The following is a 19,988-nucleotide window of genomic DNA, read 5'->3' on the forward strand; positions in this document are numbered from 1 at the left end:
TGCCACGCCCTTCGATCCCGGCCCAATGAGTCTGCGTCGTCCGTCGAGAAACGGTGGGGCGGGGCCGGGGCGCGGGGCGAGGCCCGGCCCGGCAAGGCAAGGCAAGGCGGGGCACAGGAGCGGCCTGGGGTCCGCTCTACGGCCTGGAGACCCCCGCCATGGCCGGAGAGCCCTCACACGGCCGGACACCCTTGGTATGGCTGGGGGCACCCACTGTGGTTCACGGCTCACAGCCCTCATCGTGGCTTGGTAACTCTCACCGTGGCTTCAGGACCCCAACCATGGCCTGGGGACTCCTGCCATGGCCTAGGGACCTCCACTGTGTTGTGGAGAGCCCCTTGCTCTGGGGTACCTCAGACTTTTGGGAATATCCCACCATGTGTGACAGCCAGCGGATGTCCAGCAGGGCACAGGAGGTGTTCTGGGAGCTCTGCGTTTCTGGCAATTTCCTGACAATGAGTCATGGTGGTGCCAGTCTCGGCCACAGGAGCTATGCAGGGCTGGATGGCAATTTCAGGAAGTGAAACAGGTGCCAGGAAAAAACCCCAACAGCCCGAGTCCATGCAAGCCCAACCACACACATCCCCCGGCCGTCCCAGCATGGTGCAATCTCCGGCACACCGGATAGACATGAGGACGAGGAGTGCCCCTAAAGGCCATGTCTCTGAAGGCCATGTCCCCAGTGTGGCATGAGTGGACACAAGAAACTGAGTGGACAGCAGGTTCCTGCACCTACTGGTGTTGGGGCGGTGAGGACAAGAGGGGTGACAGAGGAGGCACAGCTGGCTATGGCACCAGGTCTCTGGGCAGTACGGAACGAAGCTGTGGGGAAATGGTGGAGTGGCAGCACTTGCACCACCGGCCACTTCCGGGACGCTGACAATAATGGGTGTCATCACAGCTGGGCTGGGGCTGGGATTGGGACTGGGGTCGGAGCTGGCACTGAGTGAGTCCAACTCCCTGCTGGGTCAACCAAATGGCAGACTGGCACATGGTCACAGGCCCCACACATCAACCCCAAACATCCCCTCTGCTCTCTGCCCCACACACCAGCCCTGGGGCATCCTTCTGCTCTGCCCCACAACCCAGCTCTGAATCATCCCCTGCTCTGACCCGTATCTGGTCCTGGAGTATGCCCTGCTCTGCTCCATGCTCTGCCTCCCCACTGCATTGCTTGGGGGCAACCAACCCCCCCCAGCCCTCCAGTCTCAACAGAGTAATTGAGCAAAACCTGACGTTGTGAAACCTGGAAATCCCACTCTGACGGTGCTTCCTTCTGGAGGCTCTTGAAAAACAGCCACACTGACGCCAGGCTCAGAGAGCAGCCAAGCAGCACTGCAAGCAGGACAGGCAGGAGCAGGCAAGCAAGTGCCTCAGAAGTTTGCAGATACTGTGAAGTCTCTGCCCAGGACTCTGCAGTCAGTGGCGGCAATGGCATTTGTCCCTGATTTGGACACACTGGAGAGCAGCAGGTAAGAATAGACATGCTGGAGAGAACTTTGGGGATGTGATGCTGCATTCCTGACTCTGACTTCACCATCTCCCTTTTTCCTTTCAGCCTGAACGAGGAGACATTGTATGGCCCCAACTGTCTGTGCCCGCAGAAGGTAACGCTGTGGTGGTGGGAGTCGTGGGGTCCATGTCGTATGGAAGCCAGGCTCTCACCCTACATCCCCTTTCTTCCCCAGAAGCCCCGACTGGACTTGGAGGGGACATCGCCTGGGGTAGGCATCCGGGTGACAATGACAAAAGGACCCCTTTCCAGGACCTTTCGCCAGGCTGCCATCCTGGTGGTTGCTGTGACCAAGCTTCTAAAGCAGCCGTCACGCAAGGACTTTGCTGATAGTGACCTTGGCAGCTTCTTGGATGATATTTTTGGTATGAGGGTGATGTCAGGGGTGGCACCCCAGCCAGAGGATATTCTTGGGGGGCATTCTTGGACCTGGGAGCAGCATCCTCCTGACTGTCTCACTCCCCACAGAGCCCGTCTCCTTCCAGCATATCAAAGGCAGTTATACCAGGCCACCCGTTTTCCGCTACACTCGCTCCCAGTCCTTCGACATCCTGGACATTGACCACAAGTGCTTCGTACTAGAGTCACCCACCCAGCTGGTGGCCCTGCACCTGCAGGGACCCTCTGCTGGACAGAAAGGTGAGAGCATATGCTCCCATCCCAATGTCCCTGTCCCCAAACTCAGGACCACCTAGGAGCCACCCCACAACCCCAGGACCACCCATTTACCTGTCCTTCTCTCTGCAGTGAAGCTCAACATTGCTCTGTACCGGCCCCGGCCATCGCAGGACGGTCCAGGGTCTGGAAGGATGCCGGTGGCGTTGGGTATCAAGGGCTACCAGCTCTACATGTCATGTGTGATGAGTGGCACCGAGCCCATGCTGCAGCTGGAGGTGAGCAGGGGGTCCAACCAGTCTGTCCTCTGTGGGGCTGGAGGCTCCATTCCACCTTGACCCTCATTTCACCCCCCTGGCTATAGGAAGCTGACATTAGGAGGGATATTGAGAGTGTGGAGCTGACCCGCTTCATCTTCTACCGCCTGGACAGCCCATCTGAGGGGACCACCCGCTTCGAGTCGGCTGCCTTCCCCGGCTGGTTCGTTTGCACATCCCTGCAGCCCCGCCAGCCTGTCAGCATCACAAACACCCCAGACCAGGTGAACATTGCTACCTATGAGCTGAGTGGGCGCTGAAGACCCTGCACCAACCCAACCGGCAGTCACCGGTTTTCAGGCTGTATGTACTAAGTACAACCCCCTGGGATACAACCCCCCTCCCCATCTATTTCAAGTGAAATAGCAGCTCTGGGCCCCATGGGCTCGAGCCACCCCAGTCTATATTTATTTATTTATTGTGTCTGCCCATTGTTTTGGTACTTATTAATTGTGCCCTCTTATTTATTTTTGCTTTTAACTTGTATGTGGATGGAGGTGGAAATAAAAAGTTTTCTAGGACAGCATTGCTCAGCTCATTGCTCATGGGAGATGGGGTTATGGATGGGAAAATCCTTCTGCTTTGGCTGCTTTTTGGGTGAAAATCCAGGGCGTGGGGGGCCACCCCACAGCACAGGGACCACCCTGAACCATGCAGGACCCTCCACCACTCTGTCTCCATGCCCACCCCACAGCTGGGAGGTGATTGAGGTGGGCATCCCATGGTGGATCCCCAGCAGCACTGGCAGCTGCCTGAAACTGTCACCTCTGCCCCAGCTGTGGCCAGCACATGGCACGGTGGGCCACAGTGCAACAGGACAATGAGTGGTGTGGCATGACGTGGTGTTACAGGGTGTAGCGTGGTATCACATAGTATCATGTGGTGTGCTATCAGTTTTGGCCCCTCTTGTTGGGCCTCAGGAGGCTCCCCTGATGGAGAAAACCTCCTTTAGCAGTTCTTTGTCTGGATTGAGAGACGCACGGGACTCTTTTCAGTCTTCAGGTTGTTGTTTTATTGTTATCAGAAAGTTGGCACACTGTCTATACCCAACTTAGTGTGCAGGGAAACAGTGCAAAATGGCTACAAGATGTACAGTTTCAAGGTCTTTTAAAGCGGTTTCATCCAATTAACTCTTAAAATGTACTTTATTTCTACCTTTCTACCAATGACTCATCCCTTGTCTGTCCATGTAACCTCTGCACTGCAGCTTTCCTTGTCCAATCACTCTGTGCCACCAACACTGCAGAAAATGGAGTAGATAAAGAAGAAGCTTGGGACAATGCCCAATGACCTCCATCTTGCCTCCATACTAAAAAATCCCAAAACCTACATTTTCCACCCTGTGACAAACTACACTATTCTCTATTATCTATTTCACATTCTTGTAGACTCTAGTCTATCTTGAAGTCTTGGAAGCTTTCTCCATGGGCGAAGGCCAAAGACAGTGTTTCTCTGGGGGTCAGGACCCCTCAGAGCAGACAGAGAAATATTCCCTGTGCCCTGGGTTCCAATAATGTACTATATAATACAATGTCACACCACACCATGTCTTATCATGTGGCACAGCATGGTGCAGCATAGCAGGGTGTGCCATAGCGTTGCGTGGTATTGCACGGCGTTGCATGGCGTGGCGTGGCATGGCCAGACGTGGCACGGCGTGGCCAGACGTGGCACGGCGTGGCCAGACGCGGCACGGTGTGCCAGACGTGGCACGGCGTGGCCAGACGTGGCACGGCGTGGCCAGACGCAGCACGGTGTGCCAGACGTGGCACGGCGTGGCCTGGCTCAGCGCGGCACGACACGGCTTGTCACGGCGCGGCACGCGTGCCGTTGCGGCCACCCGCCTGCAGGGGGTGCGACCGCCGGAGGGGACGCATTGTCGCCGTCCCCTGCCCGCTCAGCCAATCACGGAGCCAAAGCCAGCGCTCGGCACTCTCCATTGGTCGTCTTGAAGAAGGCGGAGGCCAACAACGGCGGCGCGGCAGTTGCCGGAGGTGTCGGAGGTCGTACGGCGGCAGCGGGATGGAGCGCGCGGGAGCGTCCGGTGAGGGAGCCTTGGGGCTGGCTCTGAGGGGTCCCGGTACTGGGGGCTGCGGGCGGCCCAGGGGCCTGTGGGGGCGGAGGAGAACGGAGCTGTGAGGCCCTGCGATGCGGGGGAGCTGCGATCTGTGGACCTTTTGGGGCGGGCACCTTGTGGGGAGGCCGCGAGTTCTGTGGGAGTGCTGGACTGGAGGCGAGCACAGATGGGCCTATGGGGAGGGTGTCAGGGGCCGCCGGGGGGGCTGCTGAGGCCTTGGGAGGGAGGGTTAGAAGGGGGTGGTGTGCGTGACTATGTGTGAACCCGCGGGAGGTGCCCACAAAACGGGCCCAGGGACGTGGTTTGGGAGAAGACAGTGTGGCAAGACTGGGAGTGTGCTGGGGGGTCATGCTGCTCTTGGGGCTCAGTGGAAGCCTTTCCTTCTTCAAACTGATCCGCGCACAGTTGAGGTGTTCAGTAGCATCACACTGTGAAGGTCGGGAAGCTTAAGCGCCAATGAACGTCTGGGCAATATCATGTGCAAGGGAGTTTCTGGAAACAGCATTGCCAGGCTCCCCAGGCAGGGAGGTCGAGAGGTGTGCACTGTAGTGTTCGAGAGTAACAGAAATCCATTGTCACGAGTATGCATTCTTTGAGGACTGAGACCGTCCTGTGTGCACTGCATTTCCTGTCATCTCTTTGCAGCACAACAGAGGAGCCAGCTGCAGAATTGCCAAGGAGACAAGGAAAGGCTGAAATGCACAAGTGCAATGTAAGTTAGGAGGATGTTTGGCTTGGATGAGATGATATGTAAAGGTCTGAGGTATAGCTGGCTTTCCCCACTGGCCAGTGTCTACCTTCTCTGGCCTGTGTACAAAGAAGCAGCTCCTGTCAGGGCCTCACTGTCTGGGCTCTGCCCCCACAGCACCCTGGCACCAGTCTGTAGTTACTGGCAGCAGGAGCAAAGGAACGGTTTGAGTGCTGGCATTTCCCAATTGCTGATGGTGTCTCTTCTGCATATTTTACGAGATGCTGTGAAACTTTCTCATCTCAGCTCCTAGCTTTGGCAGAACAAGCCTTGCTGCTAAAAATTCAGATTTGGAGACAAATCTCAAGGAAAGGGTGACGGGAGTCTCACCATTGCTTTTTAATGGCAGCTTCCTGGAATATGTTAATATCAGGAAAGGGCATTTTCTGTGCATCCAGCAGGAAAATGTGATGAGAAAAAGCAACATCAAAGAGAAAACCAGTCCCTGTGGCCAGGTTCTGGGAAACACCACTAATACAATAAAAATGAGAGAAGATGCATGACCTTTCTTTTTGGCATAGTGCAGCACTTGGGCAGAACAGAGGATGGTCCCCTCACTCTCTAGGCTCTTTCTTACAGATAACAACTTATGCAGGCATTAGTCTTCGCAGAGGGCTGAGCTGCTACCCTGTAGCAGGGGGATGGGAGAACTCCACAGCTGGCTGCTATCAGAGGGCTCCACTTCTGTACGGAGGAGGAGGGGATGACAGAACTGTGGGACCTGACAATGGCCTGCTGTCCCACCTTCCTGCTTAGCTGCCAGTGCTTGGACAGCTGCAGGGTTTGTGGATCAGCCACGCTGCAGTGAACTCTGGTCAGGATTCTCTGAGGCACCACTAGGATCTGCAGCATGGTGTGACCTCAGCTGTCTGTGACACACGGGGCAGTCTGGGAGCCTCCAAACCCGCTACCTGCCAGACCACCGCCTGCAGGAATCATTTTGGTTAGTTTTGTTGCCCACGGAAGTTTTGTGACAACCTTGCATGTTAATGGCTTGTGTTGCTTTTCTGTTGCCACACAAAATAAAAAGAATTAATAGTATGTGGTAGAATTCCTTGACAGGTTTTTGATTTCTGAAAGTTACTCCTAAGCTGAGTGTATGAGACTACTCCCTGAAAGCTAAGTGTATGAGACAACCAGCAGTGAGTTAGATACTTAACTCTTCCTGCTTTTCTTATGGCTGATAAATGACCTGATAATTTGTTAAATAACCTGATAATTTGATGGACTTTTACAGACCCTTTTTAAAGGACTGGACTAATCACCTGAATCCACCCTTAGAACCAGTTTCTCAACTCAAGCATGTAAGTAGGGAGCTTTTGAGTCTGGGCAGAATGGTGTGCCCTGTCACGAATTAGTGTTTTATGGTTGCTTAAAGAATCACTGGCAAAGGTATCAGCAAAAGCAGGTTTAATATTAAAGTGAAAGCATGACAAAGTTCATTGTCAAGGTTCATTCTACTACTTATTGGATGGTTAAAGCACATAGAGAAAAAGCAAGCTAAAATCTAAAATCAATCTATCTGAAACCAAAACCAACCCAAAAATTATCTGTGTGAAAGCTGGGGGAGTGGGGCAGGGAAAGGGAAGGGTAACCATATATACAGGAATAAGGAAGTTTGATTGAGTCACAAGATTTAGAGCAGACTGCCTTGCTAATCTGAGCACTGGGCTTGACCAACAGTTTTGGCCTGAAGGTTTTAACAGCACTTAACAGCACTTAATGAATAGGTTAAATTAAATAATTGAACAAAAGATTCATATAGAATTTACTGTAGCACAATAATAACTTGCTTACAGGCCTGACTTAAAAATCTAAAGTACTTAAGAATCAAGGAAAGCCACATTCATGGAACATTTGCTCTAGCATACTTAAACACACATAGACCTAAAGAGTTTGTACAAGGTATATATCTGTGAAAAATTCCCCTTGAATTCAGTGAAGGACTCATGTTGGTGCCTTTGTTTTGCTGCTGAGACGGTCATAACAAACATAAGATATTAGGAAAAAGTTTTTCACAGAAAGAGTGATAAAGTTCTGGAATGGTCTTCTCGGGGAGGTGGTGAAGTCACCATCCCTGGATGTGTTTTAAAAAGGACTGGATGTGGCTCTCGGTGCCACGGTTTAGTTGAGGTGTCAGGGAACGGGGTTGGACTCGATCTTGAAGGTCTCTTCCAGCCTTGTGATTCTGTGAGTTCCTGACTCCAAATGGGGGACATACCACAGATTGCTAAATAGATGGCAATGAGTCAATGTTGTGGTTTGACAAGGAAGTGAATTTTCTCAGGAAGTTAGGGTCAAACTAATCAGTAGTCAGGTTTGGATACTACCGCTTAGAGTGACCACTGAAGGCATTAGACACACCTCTGAGAACACAGGGGGTTAAAAGCAGAGAACTCCCAGGGGAATGCTCTCTTCTGGTCAGCTAAGAGTGCAGACCTGCCCTGCCCAGCCACAGGCTGGGTGCGGGAGGGGAAGCCATGCGGCCTGTGGCTGAGGGAGGCCGGAGCCCCAGAAAAGAGAGGGGGGTGAGGGGAATGGAACCAGGCCAGCCCCCCACAGGATGGAAGGGTGGAGAAACACTGAGATGTCCCAGGCAGCCCCCCAGAGGGGGGGGGGGGGAAGAGAGAGAGCCCATTCCACCTGGAAATTTGATGTCATGTACCGTCAGTACTCCTCAGAGAAGACAGAGGTAGGGGAGAAGAAGGTGCTCAGCTGAGGGAGTTCAGCAGCCTGCTGTGAGATCTCAGCCATCCTGAGAGCCCAAGACTTTTAACACTTTCCTGAGAAAAAAAGGCTGTACAAAACACTACTCTTCCTCAATTTAAAAGAGAAAAAAGGCAGTCTAAGACCTGAGATGTTCAAAGAAGAAATCCTAAGTAGGAGGAGATGATGGATTGGCCTTAGCTAGACTTTTCTTGTATAGCCATAGACTGAACCAGTTTTCTCCTGCAACACAGAGACTACATTTTCAAGGGGATGCAATAACTTGAGCCAAGAGAGTGCAGAAGTAGAGTAAACAGAGAAAAAGTTGAGAAGGGTGTAGTAGTGCCCTCTGTCTTCAAGGAAGAAAATCTCTGTTCTCAAGACCCTCAGCCCCAGGGGAGGAGAAGATGGAGGAGACTGTTTGTCCCAAGATGAGAAACTGTTGTTCTTTTAGTCCTTAGCAAAGCATCCTTGAAAGGAACCCTATGAGCAGTTTCAGTCCATGCACGTTGGTGAGAGCACTGTAACATAGAAAGGAAGGTATCACAATAGCAGATTTTCTCCAGGCGGTTGCCATGTGTGACATGGAAACACAACAGGTTGCAATTGTGTTTCCTAGGGGTCTATAGTACAGGAGAGATTCCTCTCTCCCTTGATGATCTAAAAATTAATTATCTGAAAGGTGGTAACTTGATCAAGAATCCAGAGTTATTTCTCACTGTATTTTAGAAGAAATTAGGTAGGGGAGAGGAGGAATGTTTTGAGAAGGTTTTCATTCTAGTAGTAGAGTAATAAAGTTTTTTCCTTTGTTTTTAAGCTCAAGCCTGCTCTGCTCTGTTCCTGATCACATCTCACAGCACTCATTTAAAGAAAGTGCATTTTCATGGGAGCACTAGCATTGCACCAGCATCAAACCATGACAGTCAACTAGCTATTTTTCAAAGGAGTTTAGCTTAGTTAGGAGTTTCAGTTTGAGGAACTGCTCCTTTGCCCATGTCCTGGTGGGTGTTGTGTTATTGTTCTGTTGACAGCTGCTTTGTCACATGACTGTCCCCTGGGCAAGCTGTCAGGGTCTGACCAAGCTGTGTTCTCCTTGGAGCTGAGGGCTGCTTTGTCTTTCCAGGTTAACAGGAGCAAGAAAGATATTCTTGGGACTGTGATGGAGGATGCTCAAGAGGATGGCAAGCTTGGAGCCAAATCCACACAGCACACTTGCCACACTGCTCTGAAGAAGCCTTCAAATACATCTCAGAGAGCAGGAGGGGTGTGTCCAGTGCAGCCAGGGAACAACACGACGTTTCCTGCTTCTGCACAGACTAGAGGCAGGCTCCCATCTTCAGGCTCTGGTCAACTAAATCCAGACAGGAGCCAGAAGTCTGCACAGGAGACTGTCACTGCAGCAGCACCTCAGGTGGGAAGTGACCACCCTCCTCCAGGAGCGCCTCACACCCTGAATGCAGAGCTGCAGGACAGGCTTGTCTGCAACAAGGAAAACCTCAGCCCACAAGCCTCCACATCCTCAGAGCTGATCAACACTTTCCAACCTAGTGAAAACAGTCTCAAGAAGGAGAGAGTCTTGGCCCACAGGCAATGCCCAGCTGTAACGTCAAGGCCCATTCTGGGTCCAAAAGGCAGAACGAATAACCACCAGCCTAAGGAAAACCCAGTTCTGGGTAAATTTAGGAAAGCCCTGCCAGAATCAAAGAGCATGTCTCAAAATACAGCTATCAGGACTCAGCCATTGCAGCCCTCTCGGTTCCTTCCTACTTCTGCTAATTTGATACATAAAAACCCAGGGACAAAGCAGGGAGAAAGCACTACTGTGAGGCAACCTGGCACAGCTCCAGGGGGGAGTCTTAAGCAGCACAGCCAGCCTCACCCAGTGAGAAGATTTCCCACCAAGCCTCCCACCTTGGGCAAGCCCCAGGGGAGCACAAACCTGAAATCCAACCTGAACCCAGGTGTCACTTTGCCATGGCCAAGGCCCATGGTTAAAGAAGTGATGGGCAGGAAGGACATGAAGGTGGTGCCTCCTGGACACACAGCAGCATCCCAAGGAACAAGTCACCCAAACCAGTCTCCCAGCATGCACAACTCCAAAACTCACGTCCTTGAGGATGATTTGAGAAGTAGGAGAGATCAGCTTAAACCAGAGCTGCCCAAGGCAAGTGGCATGCAGGCTAGGCGCGTTCCAAGGATCCCATCAGCTCCAGATCGTAAGTAAGTGGCAGCTCTGGCCACCTGGGTCCTCCCTCTAGGAAACAGCAGAGTTTAAAGGGTTTGACTGGATGAGTCAGCACCATCCTGCTGAGAATGGAATCCAAAGTCTTTTATCAGCCCAAGCTTGTTGGGAGGTTGGTGCTCTGAAAAAGAAGGGTTTGGGGATAGTGTTGGGTGGCACCCTGGGTTCCTCTCCCACTGATTCAGTAAGTGGAAGGAGAGTGTGTGGCCACCCGCCTGCTTTAGCCTCAGGGCTTCCTCTTGAGAGTGTTTTCCTTTCCCAGTCTAGAGCTCAGGTGTGTTTCTGAGATAGCTATACTGATTTTTTTAAGCAGCTGAAGTTGGCTAAAGGAAGATTGCAAGGAAAAACAGCCAGCTCTTGCCAAGCTACTGTCTGCTGGGGTGGTAAATGTGATCTCTCCATCCTTGGACAGGAAACAGCTGGAGGAGTGGGTGGCATCCAAAGGCAAGACCTACAAGCGGCCGCCGATGGTGCTGCTTCAGAAGCAGGCAGTGAAGCCATCCTGCACAAAGGTCAAAGCAAAGGAGAAGCAAGAGAATCCAGAGCAGCACTGCCAAGAAAAGATCAACAACATATTAACTGAGTGCCAGAAGCTCATTGAGGAGGTGGGAATGGGAAAGGAGCTGCTTGAATGAGCTTTTCCTATCCTGAAGCATGCCAGGAGATGAGGGCCACATCCCTCCAGTAGCTAAGAGAGATTGGAAACAAGTGTTCAGTTGCCAGGAGAGCAGGGCCCCATCACATGCAGTGGCAAGTTGGGAAGACAAACTGCATCACCCCAAATGTCCCCATACTTTATATCCTGAGTATAGGGTCTGGAATATCTCTTTGGTCTGTTGGAGCCACCTCTCCTGGCTGTGTCTCCTCTCAGCTTCCCACACATCCCCAGCCTCCTTGTGTCGCACCACATAAAGTAAAAGCCTTGGTCCTGTGTAAATCCTGCTCAGCAATAATGAAAATACCTCTTATCATCACTGTATTTATCACAAATCCCAAGCACAGCCCCATAGCAACCACTAGGAAGGAAATTCATTCTACCCTAGCCAAAGCCAGCATGGACCTTGTGTGTGCCACTGACAGTTTCCTGGAACCTGGTAATGCAGTCTGCAGCAGCAGCTCAGGCTGATTGAGCCAACTCAAGGTAGATCCCTGGTGTGTGTCACAGCTTGAGGTTGGGCCCTGGTGGGTAACTGTTGCTGAGAACACTGACCACTAGCCCTGCTCCAGGGTTTACTGTCCCCAATTAATGCCAGCACTGGAGTCTATCCTTTGACACCTTCCTGGAATACTAGACTCAATTATCCAAGAGGAAGGTAGAGGCAGGACAGTTTTTACCTGCTATGGTAATGTAGGAGATTTGCAAAGCCGGACTTTTGAGGCCCTCCTCCTGGAGAGTGCTGCGAGCTGTGGTCAGGCACGGACTGTTTCGTCCGTGCCATGGACACCTTTCTTCAGGCCCTTACCCTTCTCCTTGCAGGGTGCCCATGCAGAGGAGATCTGGGAAATGCTGTCCCTTGTGCCCCAGGCAGAGAAATTTGCCAAATTCTGGATCTGCCAAGCAAAGCTCCTGGCCCGGAGTGGCCCCTTTGATGTGATGCAGCTATACGTAGAAGCAGTCTGTGCTGGGGCTGAGGTGAGTGGGGCGTGCCACCTCCCCATGTTCCCTGCCTCCACTCTGGAGGGCTTCCTCAAGATCCAGGGGCCAGGTTTTGGAATGAGTTTAGCAGCATTAGCCTCTGGTGAAAAAGTCCTTTAGAGCTGCCAGTCCCATTCCATTCTGCAGGATGTGCCCATGCAGGGTGGGCACGTGGCCATCTGTGCTGGGTGCTGATGGATCCCGCTGGGCAAAGGGGAATACTGCAGCCTCTTCCTGCTGTCCTCAGCACAGGCTGCTGCAGTGCAGCAAAAGCCTTTCCTCCTGTTCAGCTGTAACTCTGCTTTCCATTCCCATGCCAGACCTGCCCTGACCAATGTTCTGCTTTTCCTGCAGCCAATTGAAGAGGTCAGGAGAACTGCTATAAATATTTTGGAAAATGGAGGCCAAAACCTGGAAGGTAACATGAGTGTTGTGGGGTTAGCTGGAGCATGGGCAGGCAGGGGTTCCCTAGTGTTGCCAGTCTGGAGGCAACACGGTTTACAGTCTGTCCCAGCACCTCGTGTCCCTCCTGATGAGTGCTGTTAAAGCCCGGAATCCTGATGTGAAAAATGGGACACTGTTACTCTGCCTGGGCTAGGGAGGGTCCTGGCCCAGCAAGCCCCTGCAGGCAGGTACCCTGCCCCTGTCCAGAGTGCCGGGATGTAATCCCTTGCCTGCAGCTGCTGCAACTCTGTTGCCCTTTTTCTTTCCTGACAGGAGAAAAGGCAGAGGAACCCATTCCTCAGGAGGCTACTACGCCTTGTCCAGGTGAGAGGCAGTCCATAGTGTCAACTCCAGGCCTGGTGGCGAGGCGCATGCCGTCCCTTCCCTCCTCAGTGAAGTTACAAGTTACATCTGGATCCAGGTAAGGCTGAACCTCTTGCTCCAGGTAGCACACATCCTCTATGCCAGTGGTCCTCTGCAGGGTTTACCCAAGGCTCTTGTTCTCTCCACAGAGGAAGGAAATTCCTGGAAGGCTTGGAATTGAAATTTGTAACACCCGTGCGGCGCTCACTACGGATTGAGAGGGTTGGGAGTCGCTACCCAGAGATGCTGAAAGACCATGACCCTGTGGTGTCATCTCTCAGTGAAATTCTGGATGCTGAGGAGGAGACTTGCTTCTTCTTCCGGAAAAACAAGGCTTTGCCAGAAGTGACGGAGCTGGAGGGTTTAAGTTCCTATTCCCCCAAGAGCTCCTGAGAAGTTCCCAGCAGGAACAGGCTGCCTGCCCACCGTGCTGCTTCGTACACACTCCCCTGACTGCTCTTGCTGTCCCTCAGAGGTAGAGGGGAGGGGATGGCAGAGACTAAGCATGTTTTAAATATCTAATTGCAGTTTTAAACATCTAATTGCAGTCTTAAACATTAAACTTTGCAGTGGAGATGTGTGTGGGCTAGTGAGTGGTGTGGAGACACCAGCTGTGTCTTGTGGCATTGTGTCCCCCAGGACTGCCCTCAGCTCCTCTGACATGACACACATTCTGGTTTTCCTGCTGTAGAATGGTGTCAGTAGGATTGCAATGTTCCAGGCACCTCCCAGTGTCTGGAAGAAAAGTCCTGAGCAATTTGTTCTGGAATTGCCTTGTGCCCCACCTGGACAACATCTGTATGTCCCCTACTGAGAGGCATATATGCAGACCCAGTGTCTGGAGGCACAGGTGGTAGCAACGGCTGTACCTGAGGAGCTGGGGGACCTGCAGTGTCCCAGCAGCTTCTGTGCAGGCTCTGAGACTGAGAGCAGCACCAAGGGTTGCAGAGGACCTTGGGGTGCAGCAGGCCAGGTCTGCAGCTCCTGGGGGCAGATGAGCCCTGTAATTGCACTCAGGCCCCCTCTGCTGCTGTCCCTGCACTTGGAGCAGGCAGCAGCACAAGGTACCAGGCAAGAGACTGCAGAGGGGATTGGCAGGTGCTCTCTGCTGTGAACAGTGACCATAGAGCAGCTGTGGAAGGTGGGGGAGCCCTACTGTCATCCACCCAGCCCCAGCAAGCAGTGGTCCTGGCCCCATCACGCTCTTTTCTTCCTGTCTCCAACCCCAGCCTTGGCTCAGCATCTCTATGGCAGAAGTCTCAGAGCAGTGTGCCAGAGTTGGCATAGGGCTGGCTCCACTCTGTGGAGTGCTGCTGGCCTGGCCCCCTCTGCAGAGGTGGGGATAGCTCAGGGCTGCCACCTTTTCCCTAAGGGCTTGTGCTTGTCCCAGCTGCTGGGCAAGGACTTGGGGACTGCCCTTTGCCCCCACCTCTCAGGTGCAGGGACAAAGCAGTTTTCCTTTAAAACCAATGTTATGTATCTGCGGTGCCAGGAGTTTTGAGTATTTTTTTATAAATAGAAAAGGGTAGAAAGAAGAAAAGAAGAACAGCAAGTGAAGGGCCAGGTGTCACCTCCAGAGCCCCCCCCCTCCCCCCCCCAGCATTGCAGTGCTCATGGCCAGGCCCAGAGGCTAAACAGGCAGGAGCTGCTGGGACCCCAGCTGCTGCAGTGGGGCTTCCAGTGATACTGCAGCAGTGGCACTTTCTGTTCAGCCTGGTGTTGGATGCCCCCATGCTGGCATTGAGCTGGTGGGAGAGGAATGAGTTAAAGGGGCACCAGGCAGATATGAATTAAAGAGGCAGGAGCTAGCAGACCTGGGGGGGACCCTCTCCTGGCTCTGGGCAGAGTCAGGAGAAGGTCCCAGCTGCCCAGGGACAGGTGTGACAAGGGCCATGAGTCAGGGCCACCAGCCATCCTGTGGCCACCAGAGGTGGAAGCTGGCCATGAGTGCAAGTGGTCCAGGGCCACTGAATGTCCTCCCATGGGCAGCATGGCAGCAGTTGGGATGTGCTCAGGCTTCTCCATCATCTTCCTCCTCCCCACTTGAGTCCTGGGGGACCTGAGGCAGTGCAGAAGGGGCTCAGTGGGCACAGGACCCCAAGGGCATCAGTGTAGCAGGATGCCCATGTCCTTCTGCCCCTCTGTTCCTGTCACCCACCTGCTGGCCAGGGTCACCATGCTGGGCCAGCCAGGGAGGAAGGGCAGTGACCGCGTCCCCTGAGTCCCGGCAAGAGTGCTCCACTGTTGACTCATGGGCCATCTGCAGGGGGGGTGGACAAGGCTCCCAGAGAGAGGTTGGCACCAGCCAGCCAACGGCTTGGGTGCCCACCCAACATCTCTATCAGCCCCATGCCCCCTCAGGTAGGGAGGGAAACTGAGGCACAGTGGGTGACCAGCAAGGCCTGGGGGCTGCGTACCAGGACAGGGGGTGCCCGGAAGAGGTAGCTGAAGGGGTAATAGAGGAAGTTGATGAAGGAGGCAGCATAGAGGTCTGCATAGCGCATCAGCTGGTTGGCAAAGAGTGTCTGACGTGAGCCACAGCGGAACAGGCTGCCCATCTTCCCATAGCACATGTCCATCTCATGTGTGACTTTCTGTGGGTGCAGCACAACAGTCAGGGCACCCAATGGCCCCTGGGGGCCCCCCACAGAGGAAGTTGTGGCAGGGGGGTGAGCTGAGCTGTGTGCCAGCAGGCATAGTGCCCTGGGTGTCACCTGGATCCGACGCTTGATGGAGCTGATGTCTGGGCGCTCACTACTGCCGCTGTCCAAGTGCCTGGAATGGAGCAGACCCAGCTGAGGGCTCACCTGGAGGGTCCCCCACAGGTGCTCCCATCCCTGCCTGTCTCCCACCCCAACCGACTCACTGGTACAGCTTGGCCAGGAAGAGATCCAGGCTCCGCAGCTCCTCAAACAGCTCTGCAAGGGCAACAGGGCCAGCTCAGTGCAGGAGCATCACCCACTACCCAGCACAATCAACAAAGAGGGTCAGGGCATGGCCCACTCAGGCAATTTTGCCATCGAGCGGTGTAGGAGGCTCTAGGCCACCTCCCCTTGCATGGTAAAGTCGGTGTCCCCAACCCAGCACTGCTCACCACTCTTCTCCGTCCAGACCTGCAGCTCATGGGCCAGCTCGGGCACCACCAGAAAGGTGCGCCAGCCCTGCCGCTTCTTGGATTTGAGAATGTCCCCAAAGATGTGGTCCCCCATGTAGAGGATGTCTTTGCCCTTCACACCCAGGAGGTCACACACCACATCTGAGGAGCCTGTGACAGCCGGGGGTCAAGGTGGGGGGGGTGGGCATGTCCCCCTCTGCTGCCCACAGAGCCCAGACAGAGCCCAGCTGGGTGCTTACCACCAGAGTACACAGCACAGTGCTGGAGGGGGCCAGTGTATGTCCCCATGCGCAGCTTCCCCGTGTCCTGCAGGACAAGAAGACCGCAGGACGAAGATACTGTTACCTGTGCCTCCTTGGTGTCCAGTCAGCCGTGAATCTACCTTGCTGTGCCCACAGGAGCCCCCTCAGTGCCTAAGTAGTGCCCACCGCCCCAAGTTGCCCTGCAGCAGGGGAGAGGTCCCCCACCGTGTCGACTTGGCGCAGGACGGTGCCCTCAGCAAAGAAGAGGGGCTTGCGGGTGTCCACCACAATCAGGTCGAAATAGGACCTCCAGGGGCGCCGTGGGACGTCAGCCTGTGGACACCGGGGAGGGGTCAACAAGAGGATGCTGATTGCACCCTGTGCCCCCCACCCAGCCCACACTGGAGACAGACTCACCTTGTCCTCATTGCTGAAGTCAAATAGGTAGGACATGATGGCCTGCAAGGACATCTGGCATCATCACTGCTGCCCCCAGGTAAGGCAGACCTCTCGGGGGTCTGGAGGTCGAGGTGACCCCAAGAATGTAAAAGTCTTTGCTTCCCAGCCCGCACAGCCAAAGAAGAAGTCGGAATGCCTGAAGTAGGGTTGGCTTCTCAAGGTTGTTTATTTTTCTTATCTGTAACATGCTTTCTCAAGGAGCTGTGGTCTGTCTAGCAGGTCAGTCTGTGGCAGACTCCCACCCCCTTGGGGTGGTGTTACCATTTTATACCAAAAACTACGTGTGCTATGTTTACAGTAATGTGCCAATATCTATCATTTATGTTGGGCAGTGTGTCTCTACCTTAAACCAATAGAAAAGTGTCACCATCACAGCAAGACATGGAGGGCAAGAAGAAGGAGAAGAAGGTCAGGACACACCCAAATCTCTCCATCTTGTCCCCTTGAAGCCCTTATTTTAAAACCCTAAAATTCTACTTTTTCACCCTGTGTTAATTCAACTATCACACTACTCAAACCCCTGTGGCTTGTAATTCCTCACACAAAGTTGGCAGTTTTTCCCACAGGCTAAAATCGAAGCCACAGGTGTTTTTAACTTCGTGCCAAGGTCTCCGAGCCCCCTGCCAGGGTCTTGAGACAGCCAGGGCAGCCAGAGTGATGTTCTGGGTTCCCACACAGACCCTGCCTGTGCTTCAACACAGCCCCTCTGCCTCCCCCATGCAGGGCAGGCTGGACCTGGTGGTGGGGGACACGGACACTCCCTACTCACGTCAGTGTAGGTGTAGTCACTGTTGGTGGCCAGGAAGACCTTCCCCACCTCTTTCATGCGGCTCAGCAGCAGCGGCACACGGGGCTAGTGAGGGGCAAGTCAGTGGGGGGGGAGCACAGGGGGGGCCACAAGGAATTGACTGAGGGGAACAGAGTAGGGAGGGGTCCCTAGGGGTCTGTACAACTCACATCCTTCACCACGTATTTCTCCAGGTTCTCTAGCGTCTTCTCCTTGAGGCAGCCCTGCAGAAGGAATGGGGTGGGGCTGGCCAAAATCTCCCAGGGTGTGTGTGTGGGAAAACCCCAGCACTAGCACTCTCAGCACCCACCACCAGCAGCCCCTTGCCCATTGCACCCACAGAGAGGTGGACATGGTCCATGGCCTCGCGCACATCCTGGAACATACTGCGGAAGGACATGAAGAGGTTCCCATGCTTGTAGCCAGTGTCACAGCTGCAACAGCCAGGAATGGAGGGGGTGAAAGGGCTGCCCTGCTAAGGGAAGCTCCCCCCAAGATTTACACCTGTCCAATCCAAGCCCCCACCCACCACCTCCCTCTTACTTGACATATCTGGAGCAGTTGGTGAAAAAGTCCACGAGACAGGCATAGAGGTGGGCCTCTGTGAGGGAGGGGGCTGTGAGAGGGGGTGCAGGGCAGGACAGCACCCTAGGGTGGTGGGAGGGTCATGGCAATGGGGGTTCTCACTCACCTGTGAGGTTGAAGAGGGTGTTGAGGATGTGGAAGCGTTTCATGTCATCCCGCTGGATGAACTTGTTGGGGTAATAGTGGAGGATTTCGGCTCTGGGGAGGGAGCACGGAGCTGCACTCCACCCTGAGGGACCCCCAACTTTCTCCTGCCCCAGGGGTGGTGAATTCCCAGACTCACCCCTTGAGGAAACGGAAGCCATGGGCACAGACCAGCAGGTTTCCATGAGAATCCACCTTCAGCAGGTTCCCGTACAGGGCATCAAACACCAGACCCCTGCACCACACAGCTGTCAGTTGGGTGGGGGGTTCACTTACCCTCCCCTCACTGGGATCCCCTCCACAAACTAACCGGGTGGGGAAGGTGGGGTCATATTTGTAGGCAAGGATCTCAGGAGGGTACCCAATGGCAACAAGGTGCTCCAGCAACAGAGCAAAAGCCAGCTCCTCGTAGTCAGGGGACTTGTACACTGCAGGGGGGAAAGGGGGATGTGGGCAGGGGCTGGGGGAATTCCACCATTACCCCACCCTGCCTTAGGCCCCCCACAAAACGCACTGGCCAAGGTGTAGTCCATGTCAAAGCCAAAGCACTTGATCTTCTCCAGCGCCAGGCTCCGGTTGACGAAGATCCTGGGGGTGACCACGGCAGGAGTTATGGAGTGAGGAGAGGTTTAGGGCTGGGGATAGCACAGAGGAAGAGATGGGGTCGTGTTTCCCTATCCCAGTCCCTGGTGAGTGCTCTGGAAGGGTTGTGTGCTCATCCCAGCCCAAGGACTCCACAGCAAGTTATTGTAGCAGAAAAATGGGCTGCGGAGCTGGAGGAGGGAGGGGGGATAGTAAGCCCCTGTTTGGACCTGCCCCCACCCTGGCATGTCGACACCCAGGGCCTCTGCCCCCTCCCGATACGACAAAGGTCCTCTCCCGTACCTGAACCCCAAGACCCTTCCTTCGGGTCCTGCTCCCCTCCCCACCTGTCCTTCCCCAAGCCCTCGCCCCGCATCCCCAAGTCCTGCTGCCCCCATTACTCGCCAGTCCCCCCGCAGTCCCCAGCCCACCGGTGCTGGCAGTCCCTCCGCAGGGCCCGGGGGTCGCCCTGCCCCGAGCCCTGGGCCGCCGCTGAGCCCCGATGGCCCTCGCTGCCCATCGCCACCGCCTTCGGCCACCGCCGCCGGCCGCCGCCGCTTTAACGGGGCCCTGCGGAACCGCCCCGCCCCGGCCCCGCCTCGGGCAGCACGGCCGGGACGGAGCCGGGGCACTCCGAGGCGGTGACCCCAAATGGGGCAGCCATCCCCCCGTGCCCCCCCCGTGGGGTACGGACGCCTCTTCACGCCTGGCTCCCGCACACGGGGCCCGCTCCCCGCTCCTGGGCGCTGCCCCCGCCGTGCCCCCCGGCCCGGGCCCGGAGCTGCTGTTTGCCCAACGGCGCCGCTGGCAGCGGGAAGCTCCGGGCGGCGAATCATTAACCGGGGTCAGGGACCGGCCTCGCCGCCGCACCGATGGGCGCTGCGTATCCCGGCCTCACACCGGGGGAGAGGGGGAGGACGGAGCACCCCCGGCCCGTGGGACACAGCGACCCCCGCCCCATGGGGCTGCCGTAGCGTCCCCAAGCAGCACCTAAAGCGCCTCTCGAGACCTGCGTGTGTCTCCCCAAGGGACCGTCCCCCTCCCTCAGCACTCCCGGCTGCCCCCACCGAGGCTCTTGCGACACCCCGGGGACGCTGACGTGGGGCCCCGGGCCCGGCCTTGACCCAGGCAGGAGGGAGCATCCCATAGCACATGGAGGGGCAGCGGAGCAGCTGTTGTCCCAGGGCTGTGGAGGGACGGATACAGGGCTGGACATACACCCACACATCTCTCCACACCGGCGATGGGGCTGACGACCGGGGCAGGAGCCACCCGCAGGTGCAGGGCTCCGATAACCCCTGCGCAGGCCTGTTTACAGCCCCTCCCGTGATACACAGGGCACGTGGAGCTCTTATCTTTGTGCCCAGCTCCCTCCTGGGGCGCAGGGCCAAGGTAGGGAGGGCTACAGGGCAG

General features: G+C 55.0%; 3 protein-coding genes across 10 annotated transcripts; 2 read left to right on the forward strand and 1 right to left on the reverse strand.

The window, feature by feature from the left end:
- The first annotated feature begins 91 nt into the window (after positions 1-91).
- On the forward strand, positions 92-2,939 carry LOC128800990 (interleukin-1 receptor antagonist protein-like). Of its 2 annotated transcripts, XM_053966567.1 has the most exons (6): positions 92-1,472; positions 1,559-1,607; positions 1,689-1,878; positions 1,982-2,152; positions 2,261-2,406; positions 2,493-2,939. In XM_053966567.1, the coding sequence occupies exons 1-6, from the start codon at positions 1,432-1,434 to the stop codon at positions 2,703-2,705; spliced, it is 810 nt and encodes a 269-aa protein (XP_053822542.1). In that variant the 5' UTR covers positions 92-1,431; the 3' UTR covers positions 2,706-2,939. The 2 variants fall into 2 exon arrangements, with proteins under 2 accessions (XP_053822542.1, XP_053822541.1); XM_053966566.1 differs by having other exon boundaries at positions 1,559-1,878.
- A 1,118-nt stretch (positions 2,940-4,057) lies between these two features.
- CKAP2L (cytoskeleton associated protein 2 like) lies at positions 4,058-13,235 on the forward strand. The gene is made up of 9 exons (XM_053966652.1): positions 4,058-4,489; positions 5,168-5,234; positions 6,508-6,574; positions 9,100-10,196; positions 10,631-10,823; positions 11,696-11,851; positions 12,209-12,272; positions 12,572-12,719; positions 12,811-13,235. Exons 1-9 carry the CDS (start codon positions 4,468-4,470, stop codon positions 13,052-13,054), a joined length of 2,058 nt encoding a protein of 685 aa, XP_053822627.1. The 5' UTR covers positions 4,058-4,467; the 3' UTR covers positions 13,055-13,235.
- Positions 13,236-13,316: 81 nt separating this feature from the next.
- LOC128801037 (cytosolic purine 5'-nucleotidase-like) lies at positions 13,317-19,954 on the reverse strand. 7 transcript variants are annotated; one of them, XM_053966658.1, is made up of 18 exons: positions 19,007-19,952; positions 18,508-18,581; positions 18,304-18,421; positions 18,133-18,228; positions 17,956-18,047; positions 17,808-17,865; positions 17,605-17,698; positions 17,435-17,488; positions 17,247-17,330; positions 16,436-16,477; positions 16,244-16,351; positions 16,016-16,082; positions 15,756-15,926; positions 15,528-15,579; positions 15,376-15,436; positions 15,079-15,255; positions 14,820-14,921; positions 13,317-14,720 (listed from the first exon to the last, which is right to left on the reverse strand). In XM_053966658.1, exons 1-18 carry the CDS (start codon positions 19,093-19,095, stop codon positions 14,673-14,675), a joined length of 1,587 nt encoding a protein of 528 aa, XP_053822633.1. In that variant the 5' UTR covers positions 19,096-19,952; the 3' UTR covers positions 13,317-14,672. The 7 variants fall into 7 exon arrangements, with proteins under 7 accessions (XP_053822633.1, XP_053822629.1, XP_053822630.1 ...); XM_053966654.1 differs by having other exon boundaries at positions 18,133-18,421; positions 19,007-19,954; XM_053966655.1 differs by lacking the exon at positions 13,317-14,720 and having other exon boundaries at positions 14,727-14,921; positions 19,007-19,954.
- Between the last annotated feature and the right edge of the window lie 34 nt (positions 19,955-19,988).

The sequence above is a fragment of the Vidua chalybeata genome, chromosome 28 (genome assembly GCF_026979565.1).
Source record: "Vidua chalybeata isolate OUT-0048 chromosome 28, bVidCha1 merged haplotype, whole genome shotgun sequence".
NCBI classification, from domain to species: Eukaryota; Metazoa; Chordata; class Aves; order Passeriformes; family Viduidae; genus Vidua; species Vidua chalybeata.

Bases quoted from the DNA above. Each gene is read 5' to 3' on its own strand.
- LOC128801037 (XM_053966653.1), bottom strand. From the start codon at position 19,095: ATGGGCAGCGAGGGCCATCGGGGCTCAGCGGCGGCCCAGGGCTCGGGG. The intron at 18,422-18,507 runs GTGCGTTTTGTG...TCCCCCCTGCAG, and splicing joins CATGGACTACACCTTGGCCA to TGTACAAGTCCCCTGACTAC. The intron at 15,927-16,015 runs GTAAGCACCCAG...CGGCTGTCACAG, and splicing joins CTGTGCTGTGTACTCTGGTG to GCTCCTCAGATGTGGTGTGT.
- CKAP2L (XM_053966652.1), top strand. From the start codon at position 4,468: ATGGAGCGCGCGGGAGCGTCCG. The intron at 12,273-12,571 runs GTAACATGAGTG...CTTTCCTGACAG, and splicing joins TGGAGGCCAAAACCTGGAAG to GAGAAAAGGCAGAGGAACCC. The intron at 12,720-12,810 runs GTAAGGCTGAAC...TTCTCTCCACAG, and splicing joins CAAGTTACATCTGGATCCAG to AGGAAGGAAATTCCTGGAAG.
- LOC128800990 (XM_053966566.1), top strand. From the start codon at position 1,432: ATGGCATTTGTCCCTGATTTGGACACACTGGAGAGCAGCAG. The intron at 1,879-1,981 runs GTATGAGGGTGA...CACTCCCCACAG, and splicing joins CTTCTTGGATGATATTTTTG to AGCCCGTCTCCTTCCAGCAT. The intron at 2,153-2,260 runs GTGAGAGCATAT...TTCTCTCTGCAG, and splicing joins ACCCTCTGCTGGACAGAAAG to TGAAGCTCAACATTGCTCTG.